Source organism: Ursus maritimus, unplaced genomic scaffold (assembly GCF_017311325.1).
Source record: "Ursus maritimus isolate PB19 unplaced genomic scaffold, ASM1731132v1 scaffold_25, whole genome shotgun sequence".
Classification (NCBI taxonomy): domain Eukaryota; kingdom Metazoa; phylum Chordata; class Mammalia; order Carnivora; family Ursidae; genus Ursus; species Ursus maritimus.
Window position 1 is genome coordinate 36,551,517 of NW_024425008.1, and position 15,500 is coordinate 36,567,016.

General features: G+C 34.8%; 1 protein-coding gene across 1 annotated transcript in view; it reads right to left on the bottom strand.

Annotated features, from left to right (window-relative positions):
* Positions 1 to 2,138: 2,138 nt before the first annotated feature.
* The window catches only part of SNAPC1 (small nuclear RNA activating complex polypeptide 1), a 28,930-nt gene continuing 15,568 nt past the window's right edge, over positions 2,139 to 15,500 (bottom strand). The window contains exons 9-10 of the mRNA XM_008701161.2: positions 7,397 to 7,495; positions 2,139 to 4,259 (exon numbers count right to left, since the gene is read on the bottom strand). Of these exons, the coding sequence (XP_008699383.1) occupies positions 4,213 to 4,259; positions 7,397 to 7,495 (146 nt within the window). The 3' untranslated portion in view covers positions 2,139 to 4,212. The remainder of the gene's footprint in view (positions 4,260 to 7,396; positions 7,496 to 15,500) is intronic.

Sequence of the window (15,500 nt, forward strand, 5' to 3'; positions counted from 1 at the left end):
TGTGAATCTTTTTGTCACAACTACAATTGGTTATTAGGAAGATGATATATATTGTACGTAATTCAACGTGAAAAAAGGAAACCAGGAGCACCTTAAGTTGTACATTGAGGTATGAGAGCTCTGTGTCTCACGTCTACCTGAAAATTGGTGTAAACACGTAAGCTTCAGATTATTGACTTAAGAAAATCGCATCAAAAATTACACTTAGCAGGAGCGCTTGGGTGGCTCAGTTGGTTAAGCATTTGCCTTCAGCTCAGGTCATGATCCCAGGGATCTAGGATCAAGCCCCACGTTGGGCTCCCTGCTCAGTGGGGAGTCTGCTTCTCCCTCTCCCTCTACCCCTCCCCCAGCTCCCGCTCATACTCTCTCTCAAATAAACAAATAAAAGCTTTAAAAAAAAAATCACAGAAAGCACTAATAATCATTCTGGTTTCCTTGGCACCCAGCATTTTTTAAAAGCTTACACTTTCCAGCGGTTATTATTTTGAAGTTTACAATTTCGTAACTTGGTACTTCCAAAGCACTACGCAATTCTAAATATTTGTGACAAGTCTGTAAGGTAGTTCTGTATTATCCTGAATTTACAGCTGAGAAAAGGATTTAAACAAAAAGGAATTTTTTAAGGATACATAATCAGTGGCAGAACTAGGATACACATATTTGACTTTCTAGTTTCTAGGTCAGGAAAATTACAAATCATTAGTCAAATTATTTAGAGAGATACATTTTTAATACATTTCCGTTATACCACTGTTCTAGAAATCTCTGTAAGAAGACAAAGTCTGTGCCTGAAAGTTGGTTAATTATTTCTCCTTTGGCAGTAGAAAACAGCTTGCAGATGGTACAACTATGTCTGTTTCCGGGAACAAGCACTGTAATTGGGTATTAAAGAGACCGGGGATGTTTCCCCACGATAAAAACATCCACTCACAGGAGACCTCTGAGGCATTAAGAAGGGTTATAAAACCAAATGGGATCATAGCTGTGCCTACAACATAAACTCAAACGCGTAACAGAAAAGAAAACAAGCGCTATAATTTCTCATAGAGCACTGCACAGTTCCAGGGTAGTTTTCTTCTGAAGACATAATTACAATACTTCATTTCCAAGGTGAAAAATATTTCCCCAATCAGTATCTGTACAACCTCCATTTCCTTTATGGCTCCGCTTCTTTCATTCCTCGTTTGTTTTAGATTCTCCGAGTAAACCTGGCATATGACATTGTATGATTCCAAGTCTCTACTTTGAATAGTACTTTCCTATATTAAGATTTCTGAAAGTGGAATGGTTTTAAAATACATCTTGTGGCTACAAATACTGCCACATAACTCATCTTCTTCACAAAACATTAATTTAGTCATTATTTAATATTAAAATCATGTATTTATGGCTTGGTGCAGTTATTTTATTATAATCAAGGTGACAATACAAATAGCTTAATAGGTAGCTAGTATTTATGACACATTTTAATTCTGAAAGCCCACTGTTAAACACAAATATTTTCTATTTGAATTTAATAAGCTTCAATTTCATATTTAAAGCAAATCAAGTGATTCACACCCTATCCTCATAATATATTCATGAAAAACTTGCTATCAGCTAAAGCATTCACTGTCAGATGTAGCCATACACCAACTCACAACTGTTTAGTACAATTTTGTTACTCTTGGGGCGCCTGGGTGGCTCAGTTGGTTAAGTGTCTGCCTTCTACCCAGGTCATGATCCCAGGGTCCTGGCATTGAGCCCTGCATTGGGCTCCCTGCTTAGCGGGGAGCCTGCTTCTCCCTCTCCCTCTGCCTGCTGCTCCCCCTGCTTGTGCACGTTCTCTCTGTGTCAAATAAATCTTTAAAAAAATTTTTTTTGTTACTCTTAACTGTCTTTCTACATTTTCTGCTGTTAAGATTCAGGCTATGTTCAACTGGCAAAAATTACAGATTGATAACAGTGTAATGGGGATATGGAGAGTCCCTTGTAAATACTGTTAGTAGGAATGTAAATTGGCAATTATTTTGGAGTTCAATTTGGCAATAATTAAAATTTTACATATATAATTTTAATTATATATATAATTTGGCAATTAAAATTTTATATACGCATATGAAATTATGTATATATGTATATATATATACAAACACATACACTGTTCAGCATGCAAATTCATGTGTAGATTTATCCAACAGAAATACCAACCTAAGTGAGCCAAGATATACACACAAAAATCAACACAGCATTATTTGAAATAGTGAAAAATGAAATGAACCTGCACAGAGAAGAGGCACCAGAGCAGGCCTGAGATTGCAGTCCTTATAAAGGCCTGCTTGCAAGGCTGGCCCTTGGATGACATCCGGGAACTTGGCTGGTGAACAATTCCGTACACTTTCCCTGAAGACCCAAACCTGTATATAAAGCCATCATGCAACTGACCTACTTTACAACCCAGAGCACCACCCTGCACTGAGACTCAACTGGTTTTAACCTTTCCTTACTGCTTAAGCCACTGCAAAATAGGGTTTTATTGCTTGCAGTCAGAAGTACTCCTCTCGATTTCCATTTCTGTTGGCTTATATAAAATGACACTGAATTTACAGGCAAGAGCCCTAAATTTGCATCCCAGATGCATCACTTCCTAACTCTGTGAATATGGGCAAGGCATTTACCATCTTAAGATAGAGTTTCTTCATTGTACAAGTGAAATGATACTTTGTCGTTTAAGTATTATTATGAAAAAAACAGAGGGCAACTCACTGTGTTAGCTGTACAATGTTGTAAATGTTAATGATCAGACAAGTTCTAGCAAATAACCTAGTACACAAGAGGCCAGTGGTACCTCCAAGTGCTCCAACACTAGAATGTTTAAATCCCAGAAGCTCTGTCCAACGTCCATGTTATGAGAACTGCCCATATATAACCAGGAACATCTGAAATCAGGGGAAATAATTTTGTTTAGTAGCTAATGTGACAGCATACATTCTAATGAAAGTTTACTTGGCCTAGCATCAGTATTTTTATTTTAAAAGATTATAGATATCACACATTTTCACTCAAAGGACATCTGCAAAATTCCTGAATATACAATACTTGAAAACGACATGGAGTATAATCAACTGTAAGACAGGCCGAGCTAACCACATGGTGTGGAGATGGTCTGCTAGTGGCAGCAATTCAAACAACATGGCTTAAGGGATCTCCATTTAAATTTCTTAAGCGAGAAATTAATGGAGGTACGTCCACAAAGCTTAGAAATCTTCTGTATCATCTCTTCTGCACCATAGACACATTCTGGAATTTACATGACCACTCTTGAAGGTTTTTTTAGAAATAATTAGTATTTAGGGGTGCCTGGGTGGCTCAGTCAGTTAAGCGACTGACTCTTTGAGGATTCTCCCTCCCTCTCCCTCTGCCCCAGGAGCCACACGTGTGCATGCGCGTGCACATGTGCTCTCTCTAAAAATAAATCAATCTTTAAAAAAAAATTTTCAAAAAGAAATTATTAGTATTTAAATGTTGTACTTAAACAATGTACTGAACTAATCATATATGTGTATCTATGTGGACACATGCATACATGTATCTGTACATACACAAACATACACATACACATACATAAATGTTAGGCCAAAGGGAGCTTTAAAACAAGCACCAAAGACTATTTAATTGATTGCAGAAGTAGAAACTGGGCTTCCTAAATATCAATTATGTAAGTTACTGACCACATAAGTTTCATATGTTCAAAAATAAAGCAAATAAGGCAAAAATTGTATTGCACTTAACCATACAATATATAGTTACTACACATCATAAACAAATCCATTACCATACTATAAATATAATTAGCCACTTGCATGTAATAAACATTACTACTTCAAGAACAAATATTTTAAATAGTTAATATTATCAGAACTATAAGAAGTATAACATCACAAAAAGTTATAGGAAACAATAACCTGCAAATAACAGGATTATTTCTATTACATTCTAAATGCAAATTTTATTTCCATTTATGCAGACTTCATAAAAGGAAATGTTAAAATTAAATCCTGAAGTAAATTCTTATGTTCCTTTATAAATCTAGAGCAATGTTAAGATATTGCCACTTCAGAGAAATAACCTATAGTTTCCCAGAAGAATTATTTTTAATACTGGCAGTCTTCCTGTTCAATATATAAAATATAAATCTTTTCTTCTGTCAGAGATGTCGAAATTAAGAATTTTTCACTGGGTTCTTCTGTATTTTCTTTTCCTCTTGGGTGCAGTGAACTCTAAAGACATAAATGAAGAATTCTGTCAGGTCTACAAAATAATACTTTAACTGATAACATACATTTAAACGATATAGCTGTTTAACTGGAATGCCCTTACAACAAAGCTCCAACAAGAAATCCTAAACCAGGGGCACCTGGGTGACTCAGTCGGTTAAGCGTCTGCCTTCAGCTCTGGTCATGATCCCAGGGTCCTGGGATCAAGCCCCGCATCAGGCTCCCTGCTCAGTGGGGAGCCTGCTTCTCGCTCTCCCTCTGCCTGCTCATGCTCTCTCTGTCTCTCTCTCTCAAATAAAGTCTTTAAAAAAAAAAAGAAAGAAAGAAATCCTAAACCTAACATACACATGATTCTTTCCTTCAAAATGATACTGCAGTTGAAAACTTACTAAAGTAGATTCTAGTCTTCCCAAATCCTGTTTAATGATAAGCTACTCTGAAGTTGTTTCATATGGGTATGCTCTCCCTACAACTACCATAGACCCAGTGTGCCAGATCTGAAAGGTATACAGGCCAGTGCAATGAGAATGAGAATGACTAACATTTGAATTTCATTTCAATTAAACCTGAAAATGTAACCCAAATCACTAGTACCATACATCTCTTTTTTTTATTATGTTCAATTAGCCAGCATATAGTTCATCATTAGTTTTTGATGTAGTGTTTAACGATTCATTAGTTGTGCATAACACCCAGTGCTCATCACCGCACGTGCCCTCCTTAATACCCATCACCCAGTTACCTCACCCCCACCCCTTCCCTTCTGTAAGCCTAAGTTTGGTTCCTGGAGTCCAGAGTCTCCCATGGTTTGTCTCCCTCTCTGATTTCTTCCCATTCAGTTTTCTCTCCCTTCCCTGTGGTCCTCTGCACTATTCCTTACGTTCCACGTATGAGTGAAATCATATGATAATTGTCTTTCTCTGCTTGACTTATTTCACTTAGCATAATCCCCTCCAGTACATCTTTTTGGCTATGACAGCCAATGCCACAACCAACACTCAAATAAGTCTTTATCTAAAAACAGCTGTGAACCTAAAAATTACAAACCATTAAAACAAAGAAAATAATAGAAAATACAAAAACATGAAAATTATGAAAGATGTGAAGAAACAAAATATTCCCCACCAGTGAAAAACAAAAGAAGAGTGATAGGAAAAGCAACGAGAAAAGACAAAAAAGAAAGTAAGAAGAAAAGGAGATTCTAGGAATCTTCTAGATTCCTAGAAGACAGCAGCGACCAGGATGGAGTGCAGCAGGGCAAGAGAGCAAACTGTCCAGTAAACCAGGTCAGAGGTCAGCAAGAAATTTCATTAAAAATATAAAAATGACAAAATCCCTCATGTGTTTGAATATTCCAACAGGAGATTTATACAACTGAGGAAGAGTCTGAAGACAAATTTGTGTTAAGTTTATAGAAAAAAATAAATTAATAAGACAAAAAGTTATCACTCTCTAGGGAAAACAAATGTACAGAGTAAGAAAGAATCACAGTACATTACATGGTTCTGCTGTCAATAATGTTTTATAAATGCAGCATACTGACATAGCTAAAACAATTATATTGGAAGGCTGGGGCCTGGGAAGTATACATGTGTTTGAAGTGGGAGGTGAAGAATATATTAAAGAAAACTATATCCTTGCATTCCTCAGTGGTTAAGTCAAGAGATACTCCACAAACTAAAACAAAAAGAAGCGATAAAATACACATTTTTTAAAGACACAGAGGTAAATACCAAAACAATAACGAGTCAAAAATGATGAATCGTTGAACACTACATCAAAAACTAACGATGTACCAAATGTTGGCTAACTGAACATAATAATAAAAATAAAATAAAATAAAATAAAATAAGATAAAGTAAGATAAAAAAATGGGAGTGAGAAGACTGTGGTTTCTTATAATGAATATTATAAAATTATTTGAATTAAGTCATATGCATATGTCATTATAATTTAACCAAATTTTTAAAAATCACAAACTAACAGATTTTAAAATGGGACTTGCCAAAGAGCCAGAAAGGTGTGTATGTGTATTTAACTGTTTACTCACAAAAAAAGCCACCAATCAAGACTGGAAAGAAACTACAGTCTAAAACTCATCACAAGATGGTAAAGGACTACTTTTATGCTAACAAAAGCAAATCACAGAAGCACTCACATTTCTGAAGGAACAAATATTCCTTGTAAAATGTCTATTCTTTGTCTTCCATATACTTCTATTACACCATTTCTCTCTACCATAACGAACTGGGTTTTCTCCCTAACTAGATTCTAAGGTCCTTGAAGGCACAGGCTGATCTGATTCATTCAACAAGTATTTACTTAAGTCCACTATGGGCCAGTCACTGTACTCAGATCAGATCTATAATAACTGTGATCAAAATAAAATGATTCTTAAATTCCAGTAGTATATATCTTTATAGCCCTGTATACAGCTAAGTGTTTGAAACACGACAGGCACTCAGGATATGCTTGCTGAATGAATAAAAAGCCAAATGAAAAAAAAGTCATTAAGCATTATTCTTAACACACATTATCTTCATTATCATTAATGGATTACCAATTATCAAGCCTAGCCTGCTAAATATAACTTATTCTCTGTAATACTGTAATTATTACTAGAGACAAGATTATTTAAAATGTTGTTTAATAAACACTACAAATTATGAAAACTATAACACTAAAAGGTATAGCCATTTTAATTTATGTCACGCAATTTACAACTATTTAGTTACAATCATTCTACAAGTGAAAATTTTACATTCGAATTTGAAATAACTATTTTTTAACAATAAAATCTTTTTAAAGTTATATCCAGAAATTTGTATTTTGTGAACCTTGCTCTTTGTTAGGAATACATTCCAGACATCCTCATGATGAGGTATATTCACGTACTAATAATGGTATTTTACCAATCCTTCACTTTTCACCTCAGTTGACCACTATCTCTCCTTTCCATTTATTTATTGTAGTAACATTTACTTTGAAGTGTCATGATTAATACTAAAATTCTCCAATATGTCAAAGGAAAAAGCATCACAAGAACATACAGCTAACCACCATGCTCTTTAAGGGTTCCAAATCTTAACTGCTCTCCAAGCAGAACTTTCCATCAATATTTGACAAAATTTCATCTGTACCTGCTTCACTAAAACTTTCATTGTCCTCTTCCTCTTCTGTAATTACAGGCATACTCAGCCTTAATGATTTATCTTCTTTATGTACATTCTGCAGGTCATCTGGAAATAGTTGGGAAAATTATTTCATACAAAAACAAAGAATGTTAATCTTTGAGAAAAATTTTTACACAAAATGTCATTACTACAACAACATAAAAATTAGATATTTAAACTAAATGCTAAAATTATAATGGTAAAGAGAAATATGCATTTTATAATACATTCTATTTTAAGTATTATTATATTTGTATCTCTGCTTTGAAAATAATCTAATTCTTCCATTAAAGAAAATGAAGGAAAAGGGAAAAAATGAAATTAGCCAAACATGAATATTTTACTCAAGCTTTATCACACACATCATGGGTTTTATCTGTAGATATCAGGGAATAACCGTGTGCCTTACTTCAACTATATTAACTAATCACAGATGTAATTTTAAAGGTAATAGCCTTGTTTTTGAATGTATACTATCTTTTCTCACTACATCTGCTTTACGAGATAGATTTCTCTAGTCATAATTTGCCACTGACTTACCATTTTCCAAAATATTTTTCCACATCAACCTTCTGGTGCCTAAAGAAATAGCCTAATCAAATTTATCAAATACCATTGTCTTATCAGGTCTCATTTAGCACATAACTTTCAGGTCCCAACAGTAACACCCACATACATTCTCACTCCTTATGCTGCCTTATTCTTTTCCACAATACTTTTACCACCTGATCTATTATATTATATGTTAATTTTTTTCTCTATGGTCTGCCTCCTCCCATTAGAATGTAAGTTTCACAAGCCTAGACTTTGGTTTAAGTTAGTGTATTCCCAGCACTTAGAAAAGTGCCTGGCGGGGCGCCTGGGTGGCACAGCGGTTAAGCATCTGCCTTCGGCTCAGGGCGTGATCCCAGCGTTATGGGATCGAGCCCCGCATCAGGCTCCTCCGCTGTGAGCCTGCTTCTTCCTCTCCCACTCCCCCTGCTTGTGTTCCCTCTCTCGCTGGCTGTCTCTATCTGTGTTAAATAAAAAAATAAAAAAAAAATCTTAAAAAAAAAAAAAGAAAGAAAAGTGCCTGGCATAAAGCAGGGGCTCAATAAATATTTATTAAATGATTAAATAGGGATTGAATGATTTTATACCACAGTATTTCATTTAGCACATATGTTAGTACATACCTGTCAGCACTTCTCAAAAGGCAAGAAATTAAATGAAAATAAACTTAAAATTTCTGCTCTGAACACATATATGCTGAGATCTTAATGGGGTATAGAGTTTATGGAATGAACAGATTGCTCTAAGGTTGAGTTGAGTAAACTGTAGCAATAAGCTTCCATTTAAATACAATTTAAATTTAATAAAATAATACCAGTTTCCCATTAAGTCATTAAAGTAGAATTTTACCTTTACTTGCAAATCATAAATACTAATTACAATAATTTATTACATGATTTTTAAGAGGCAGATGTTTTAGGAAATCTCTTTTTATATCTAATCACATTTTTTTAAAACTTGAACCTATAAAATTTTCCAGTTCACAAAATTATTATCAGTACAATCTACCCAAAGTTACTGACACTGTTCTTCACAATCTTTTAGCCATGTCCATCCATATCCACTATTAATGATTTTTCTCTAAATCCACATTTACAACTTCAAAGATTCTATCCAACAATGTCAAGGTAAGGATTTCTGAGTTAGAAATGGACAGCTGAGGGGTATCTGGGTGGCTCAGTTAGGTGTCTGCCTTATGCTCAAATCATGATTCCAGGACCCTGGGATCAAGCCCCGCATTGGGCTCCCTGCTTAGCATGGAGTCTGCTTCTCCCTCTCCCTGCCCCCCACTCATGTTTTCTCTCTCTCAAATAAATAAATAAAATCTTTAAAAAAAAAAAAAAAAGGACAGTTGAGAAGTCTTCATCTAGTCACATGATGATTAATTACATTTTAGAGATGCATCTCTACATTAAGTTTAAAAAATACAAAGCAATGTTCTCTAAAAGCTCTTAAAAACAAATACAGTGCTTCACCCACTTACCATGCAGCCAGGAACCAGGAAGTAAGCACATAGAATTTCAGATATTTATCTCAAAGTCCACATATTAAATAAAGCTCATGAACTTCAGTCACCAGTATGTTCCTCAGGCCTTTATCCAGAACCTGATTACATTTATTTTACATAAAACTGAAATGAACAGCCAACTAGTTTCTCAAACCATTACAGTTAAGCAGCAGCAAAAGGGCAAAAAAATTGCTATAAGCCACAATGACAACAAAAAGAAGACATCTACCACAACAAACGTAATAAAAAAACTTTTTAAAAAATAAGACATAAAAACTGACAAAGTACTGCAGCATGAGGCCATGTAAGTATAAAGATAAACTTCCCCACACACTTGATATTTTTTGATATGATCATTATGATGATAACCCTGAGTCATAAAGAGAAAATTAAATTATGTTTAGGATATACTGTTCTAGAAAATAGGAAAGCATAAAATATATTTTAGTATTTTTCTAATTATAAAAATGATAGATGTGCATTGTAGAAAACAAGCAATAGAGAAGAATGTTTTACAAAGATATTAACCAGAATAATTAAACTTTTAAAAAGCAAATTTTCACATTTAAATCATTAACCTTAGTTATTACAAAACTAACTCCCTAGAGGGTATCAGGTAGATGGTTTTTACTATGCTCAAAGCTAACAGTGTGGGATACAATTATAACTAAGAGACTATTGCTCAATCTTAAAACAAATGGTTACCAGACATGCAGTTAAAATACAACATACTTAATTGCATGTCTAATATGAGCTCCAGACCCACATTTCCAGTTACCTGAACAGCAAACATAGCAGTTAAAGATCCAGGCTTGGATTCAGGCACAATGCTATTCCAATCTCAGCTCCATTTATTAGCCAGGACATGCTAATAAAGGACATGACCTTGGACACGTGAAAGAAGTGTGGCAGATACTAAGTGTGGCAGAAATAATGGCTACTATCCTCTCCACCATCCTATCATCATTACTATTACTGATGTCCTTCCAGAAACGTGCATGCTATAGTCTAGGAATGGAGAACACATACAGCCGAAGCTTAAATAATGCAAACTTAGGTAAATCCGAGCACTTTTTATTGCCAGACATCTATTACAGGAATTGAACCTGGAAAGGCAGACTGCGACAAATTCTATCCCAAATGAAATCTTCATCCTGTGGTCCTTATTTCTGTCAAAGGCACCAACATTCCTTCAGTTGCTTAGGCATTAAGCATCCTCGTCTCATCCCTCTCCATCAGCCTCTGTATTTGGTTACATACAGCTACATTACATCTATGCTTGGTTATAGACATTGGCTCTCATATCTGTTCGTCTGCTTGCCTAATTCCTACAACCACCTGGCCAGATGCTCATTACTCCTAAACAGCCTTTTACTTAGTGTTCCAATTTTCAGTGTGTCCTCACCTACCAACCATACTACTCCCAGATTGATTTTCTTCAAAGAAAACTGGTCATACCACTTTTTTGCTCAGAAGTGTCAGATGACTCCCTTCTGCCTACCAAATTTAACGGTTCCCCCACTCAGAGCTGGTCAAAATACTATCCTCAACATATTTTTCTACATTAATAGTAGCTCCGGGCAAAATGGGAGTCACTCTATACTTCCAACTACCCTGCCTTTTTTCATGCCAATTCCTATATGTGTCTTAAGTCTATGAAAGTACTGTTACATTTATTTTTTTTTAGTAAAAAAAAACTTTGGATTTTTTCTGGATTAGTAAAGTAACATATAGTTAGCACAAAAAATTCAAACATTAGAGAAATTCATGGACTTAGAAATTTCTCATGATCCCATCCTTGAGAATTAACCACTGTTAATAGGCTTCTAGATTTCCTTAATGATATAACATTGTGTTTATGTCTACATATGTATCTTTTAAAGATTTTATTTATTTATGTATTTATTTTAGAGTGTGTGTGTATGTGTGTGTGTGCGCAAGCAGGGGGGATAGAGAGGGACAAGCAGACTCCCTGCTCAGCATGGAGCCCAACATGGGACTGGATCTCATGACCCTGAGATTATGACCAGAGCCAAAACCAAGAATTGGACGCTCAACCAACAGAGCCACCCAGGTGCCCCTACTGTTCATTTTTATGAACAGAAATGCAATCATACTCTTCTTTAAAAAGACATTTTCACTAAGCAATGCATTGGTATATTTTGGACCTATTTTCATGTCAGTATACACAGAACTTTCTCCAGATTTTTAATAATTGCAAAATATTCTTTTGTATGGGCTAACAATTTTATGTACCAAATTTTTCAATGTTACACATTTGAGTTGTTTAGTCTTTGCCATTTCAAATAATCCTACAGTGAATGTCCTGTGTGTTCTTGTCACTTGTAAAGGATAAATTCCTAGAAATTGAATTGCTACATTAAAAGGCATGTACTTTTAAAATTTTGACAGATGATTCCAAATTGCTGCCTGAAAAGGATATGCCAATTTATACTCCCACTTAAAATTCAGATTTTACCTCTTCACACTTTTGCTATCAATGGGTATTCACTTATCCTTAATCTTTGATAATCTAATAAGTTATATAAAATCATGTTTTAATTTACATTCCTTGAATTATTGACAGTAAATATATCTTCATATACATGTTGACTGACTGCACTTTGTGAATTGCCTACTCACCTCCCAAGCCAGTTTTTCTACTGGGTGGTGGCCTTTTTCTTACTAATTTATAAGAGCTCCCCTAAAATTAGCCTTACTATATGTGCTGCAAATAGTTTTGCAAGCTCTTTTGCACTGTTGGGGAGTATAAGGTGCCTCTTTTTGAAACAAGCATGAAATCAAAGATACCTTTCCACTTTAAGGAAATGAAATTTTGATTAAAGAGAAACTACGAAGTACTTGAATCTTTAAGATATCGAATAACAAACCACTTCCGCTTCAAAGTATTTACAATACCTTCTGAGCCACAAAGCTGGTGAGCCAGAATAGCTGAGTTACAACTGAAGACGTGAATTCAGATATCTTATTACACTTTCTTTCTCATGGGTTAAATCCTCCCTAACACACCTAGGTAAATTCAATAATAAATCTCGGATGTGATAAGGAACCAGTTCTTAAAAATTAATTTCAGAGTTTATGAAAATGTTTTAGGAAACTACATTAAGTAATAAAATATAGTTGGTGAAGGAACTGATATTTTGTAAGTTACATCTGCCAAATAATTTAAGATGAAAAGAAACTTCATTTAATTTCTTTCCTATCTTGCACTTGCTCCTCCTCTGTTCCTCAGCCACATAAAAACACAACACAACAAAACAAAAACCTGTTTAGGTGTTTAAGAAAGCAGCTTGGCCAGCTGACCTCTCTGCACTTGTATGAAGGTTGATTACTAATAAAAACTGCTTGTGCAGCTTTCAAAACCCAAGTTATCTTTGATACCTTAGAAAAAACAATCTTGCAGAAGTTAATTTTTAAATATAATCAAATTAATCAGTCTTTTCCTCATGTCCTCTGGTTTGGTTTTGTTTGGCTTGTTGATTTACACAAAATAAAAGTCACCATTTTCAATGTACAGATTTAGGAGACTGGACAAATGCAGTTGTGCAATTACCACTGCAACCAAACTACAGAACAATTCCATCATATCAGAAATTTCCCTGCCCTTCTGCAGTCAACACCGCCCTCCACCCTCAGTATCTAGCCACCTATGATATGTTTTCTGCCCCTATAAATTTTGCCTCTTCCAGATTGTCTCATATGCCTTTTGTGTCTGTCTTCTTTCTCTTATTTGGCACAAGGCACATGAGTCCCCCATGCTACTACATGTATCAGCAGCTGCTTTATTCCTGAGTAGTATCCCCTGAACACTTATTCCATGGTTTGTCTATCCAAGGACCAATTGAAGATATTTAGGCTGGCTACAATTTTTCACAAAATTATGTACAGAACCACTATAAACTTGTATACACATAAGTTTTCATTTCTCTTGGGTAAATACCAAGGAGTATGAATCATAAGGTAAGTGTGTGTTTAACTTTATCAGAAACTGCCAAACAGTTTTCCCAAGTGACTGTACCATTCTGGATTCCACCAGCAATGTACGAAGGCTCAACTGGTCTGTGTCCTCATCGGCTTTCGTTATTGTCCATTTTCTTGTTTTGTTTTTTGTTTTTTGTAGCCATTGCGACAGGGGGTAACGGAATGTCACTATGCTTTTAATTTGCATTTCCTAATAACTAAAGATGTCAGACATCTCTCAAGATGTTTATTTGCCAGGCACGTATTCTTTTTAAAATATCTGTTCAAATCTTTTGCCCATTATTAATTGGGTTGTTTATTTATTACTAAGGGTTGACAGTTCTTTATATATTTGGATACAAGACCTCTATTAGGTTTGTATTTTGCAAATATTTTCTCCCACTCTGTGGTCTGTCTTTTCATTTTAACTTGAGGCAAGTCCAAAATTTATCAATTTTTTTCTTTTATGGCTTGTATTTTTTATGTCATATATAAAAAATCTTTGCCCAATCCAAGACCAAGACCACGTTTTTTATGTTTTCATCTTTAAGTTTTATGATTTTAGTTTTTATATTTAGGTCTGTGATCCATTTTAAGTTAATTTCTATGTATGATAAGAGGTGTAAGTTGAGGATCTGTTTTTGGCATATGGATATAAAATTGTATCGGAGCTATTTATTGAAGACTATCTTTTCCACTGAATTGTCTTTGCACCTTTGTCAAAAATAAAATTGATCATATGAGTACAAATCTATTTCTAGATTCTCTATTCTTTTCCATCGACTTATGTGTCCACCTTTTTGCAGATAGCACACTGCCTTGATTTCTGAAGGTTTAGTTATTTGTCAAAACTGTTTGGCTACTCTAGTTTCTTTCCATTTCCATATACTTAAAAATCAGCTTGTTGGGGCGCCTGGGTGGCTCAGATGGTTAAGCGTCTGCCTTCTACTCAGGTCATGATCCCAGGGTCCTGGGATGGAGTCCTGCGTCGGGCTCCCTGCTTGGCAGGGAGCCTGCTTCTCCCTCTCCCTCTGCTGTTCCCCCTTCTTGTGCTCTCTCGCCCTGTCAAATAAATAAATAAAATCTTAAAAAAAAAAATCAGCTTGTTATTTATGTAACTGTTGGGATTTCTTCTTGGGATTACATTTGATCTACAGAGCAATATGGGATTAGGTGACTTTTTACTGGTCTTCTAATCCATGAAGACTATATAATCTCTCCATTTACTTAAATCTTCTTTGATTCCTTTCATCGTTTTGTAGTTTTCAGCATACAGATCCTGCACATATGTTGTTACCTATAATACCAAACTATTCTGTGGTTTTTGTGTTATTACACTTTAATATTTTTTTTAATTACTAATTATTCCATTGTTCGTAGACAGAAATACTAGTCCTGTACCTAGTGACCTCATTAAACTCACTTGTTAGTTCTGGTAACTACTGTGTAGAATTTTTGAGATTTTCTGTGTAAAAAATAATTTCATTTGCAAACACAAATTTCTTCCTTTCTAATCTAAATATCTATTATTTCCTTTTCTTGCCTTACTTCACAGGCTAGGACCTCCGGTATGATGTATAAGAGGAGCAATGAACAGTCATCCCTGCCTTGTTCCCAATTTTAGAGGGAAAGTATGGTTTCACCATTAAGTATGATGTTAGCTGTAGTTTTTCAAAGAAGTCCTTTATCAGGTTGAGGAAGTTTCTTTTTAATCCTAATTTTCTTAGAGATTTTATCATGAACAGATGCTGGATTTTGTCAAGTATTTTGGCTCGATATACTGAGATGATTATATAGTGTCCTTCTCCTTTATTCTGCTAATATGGTAAATTATGCTGGTTTATTTCTTAAATAAAATATTTAAAGAAATAAACCAGCCTTATATTCCTGGGATAAACCCAAGTTTGTCTTACTGTATTGTCTTTTAATATACTGTTGGATTCAACTTGTTAATATTTTATAAAAATTTTTGTATTTATGTTCATGTTTGTGTTTCTTAAAATGTCAATAAGCTGGGAAGTGTCCCTTCTT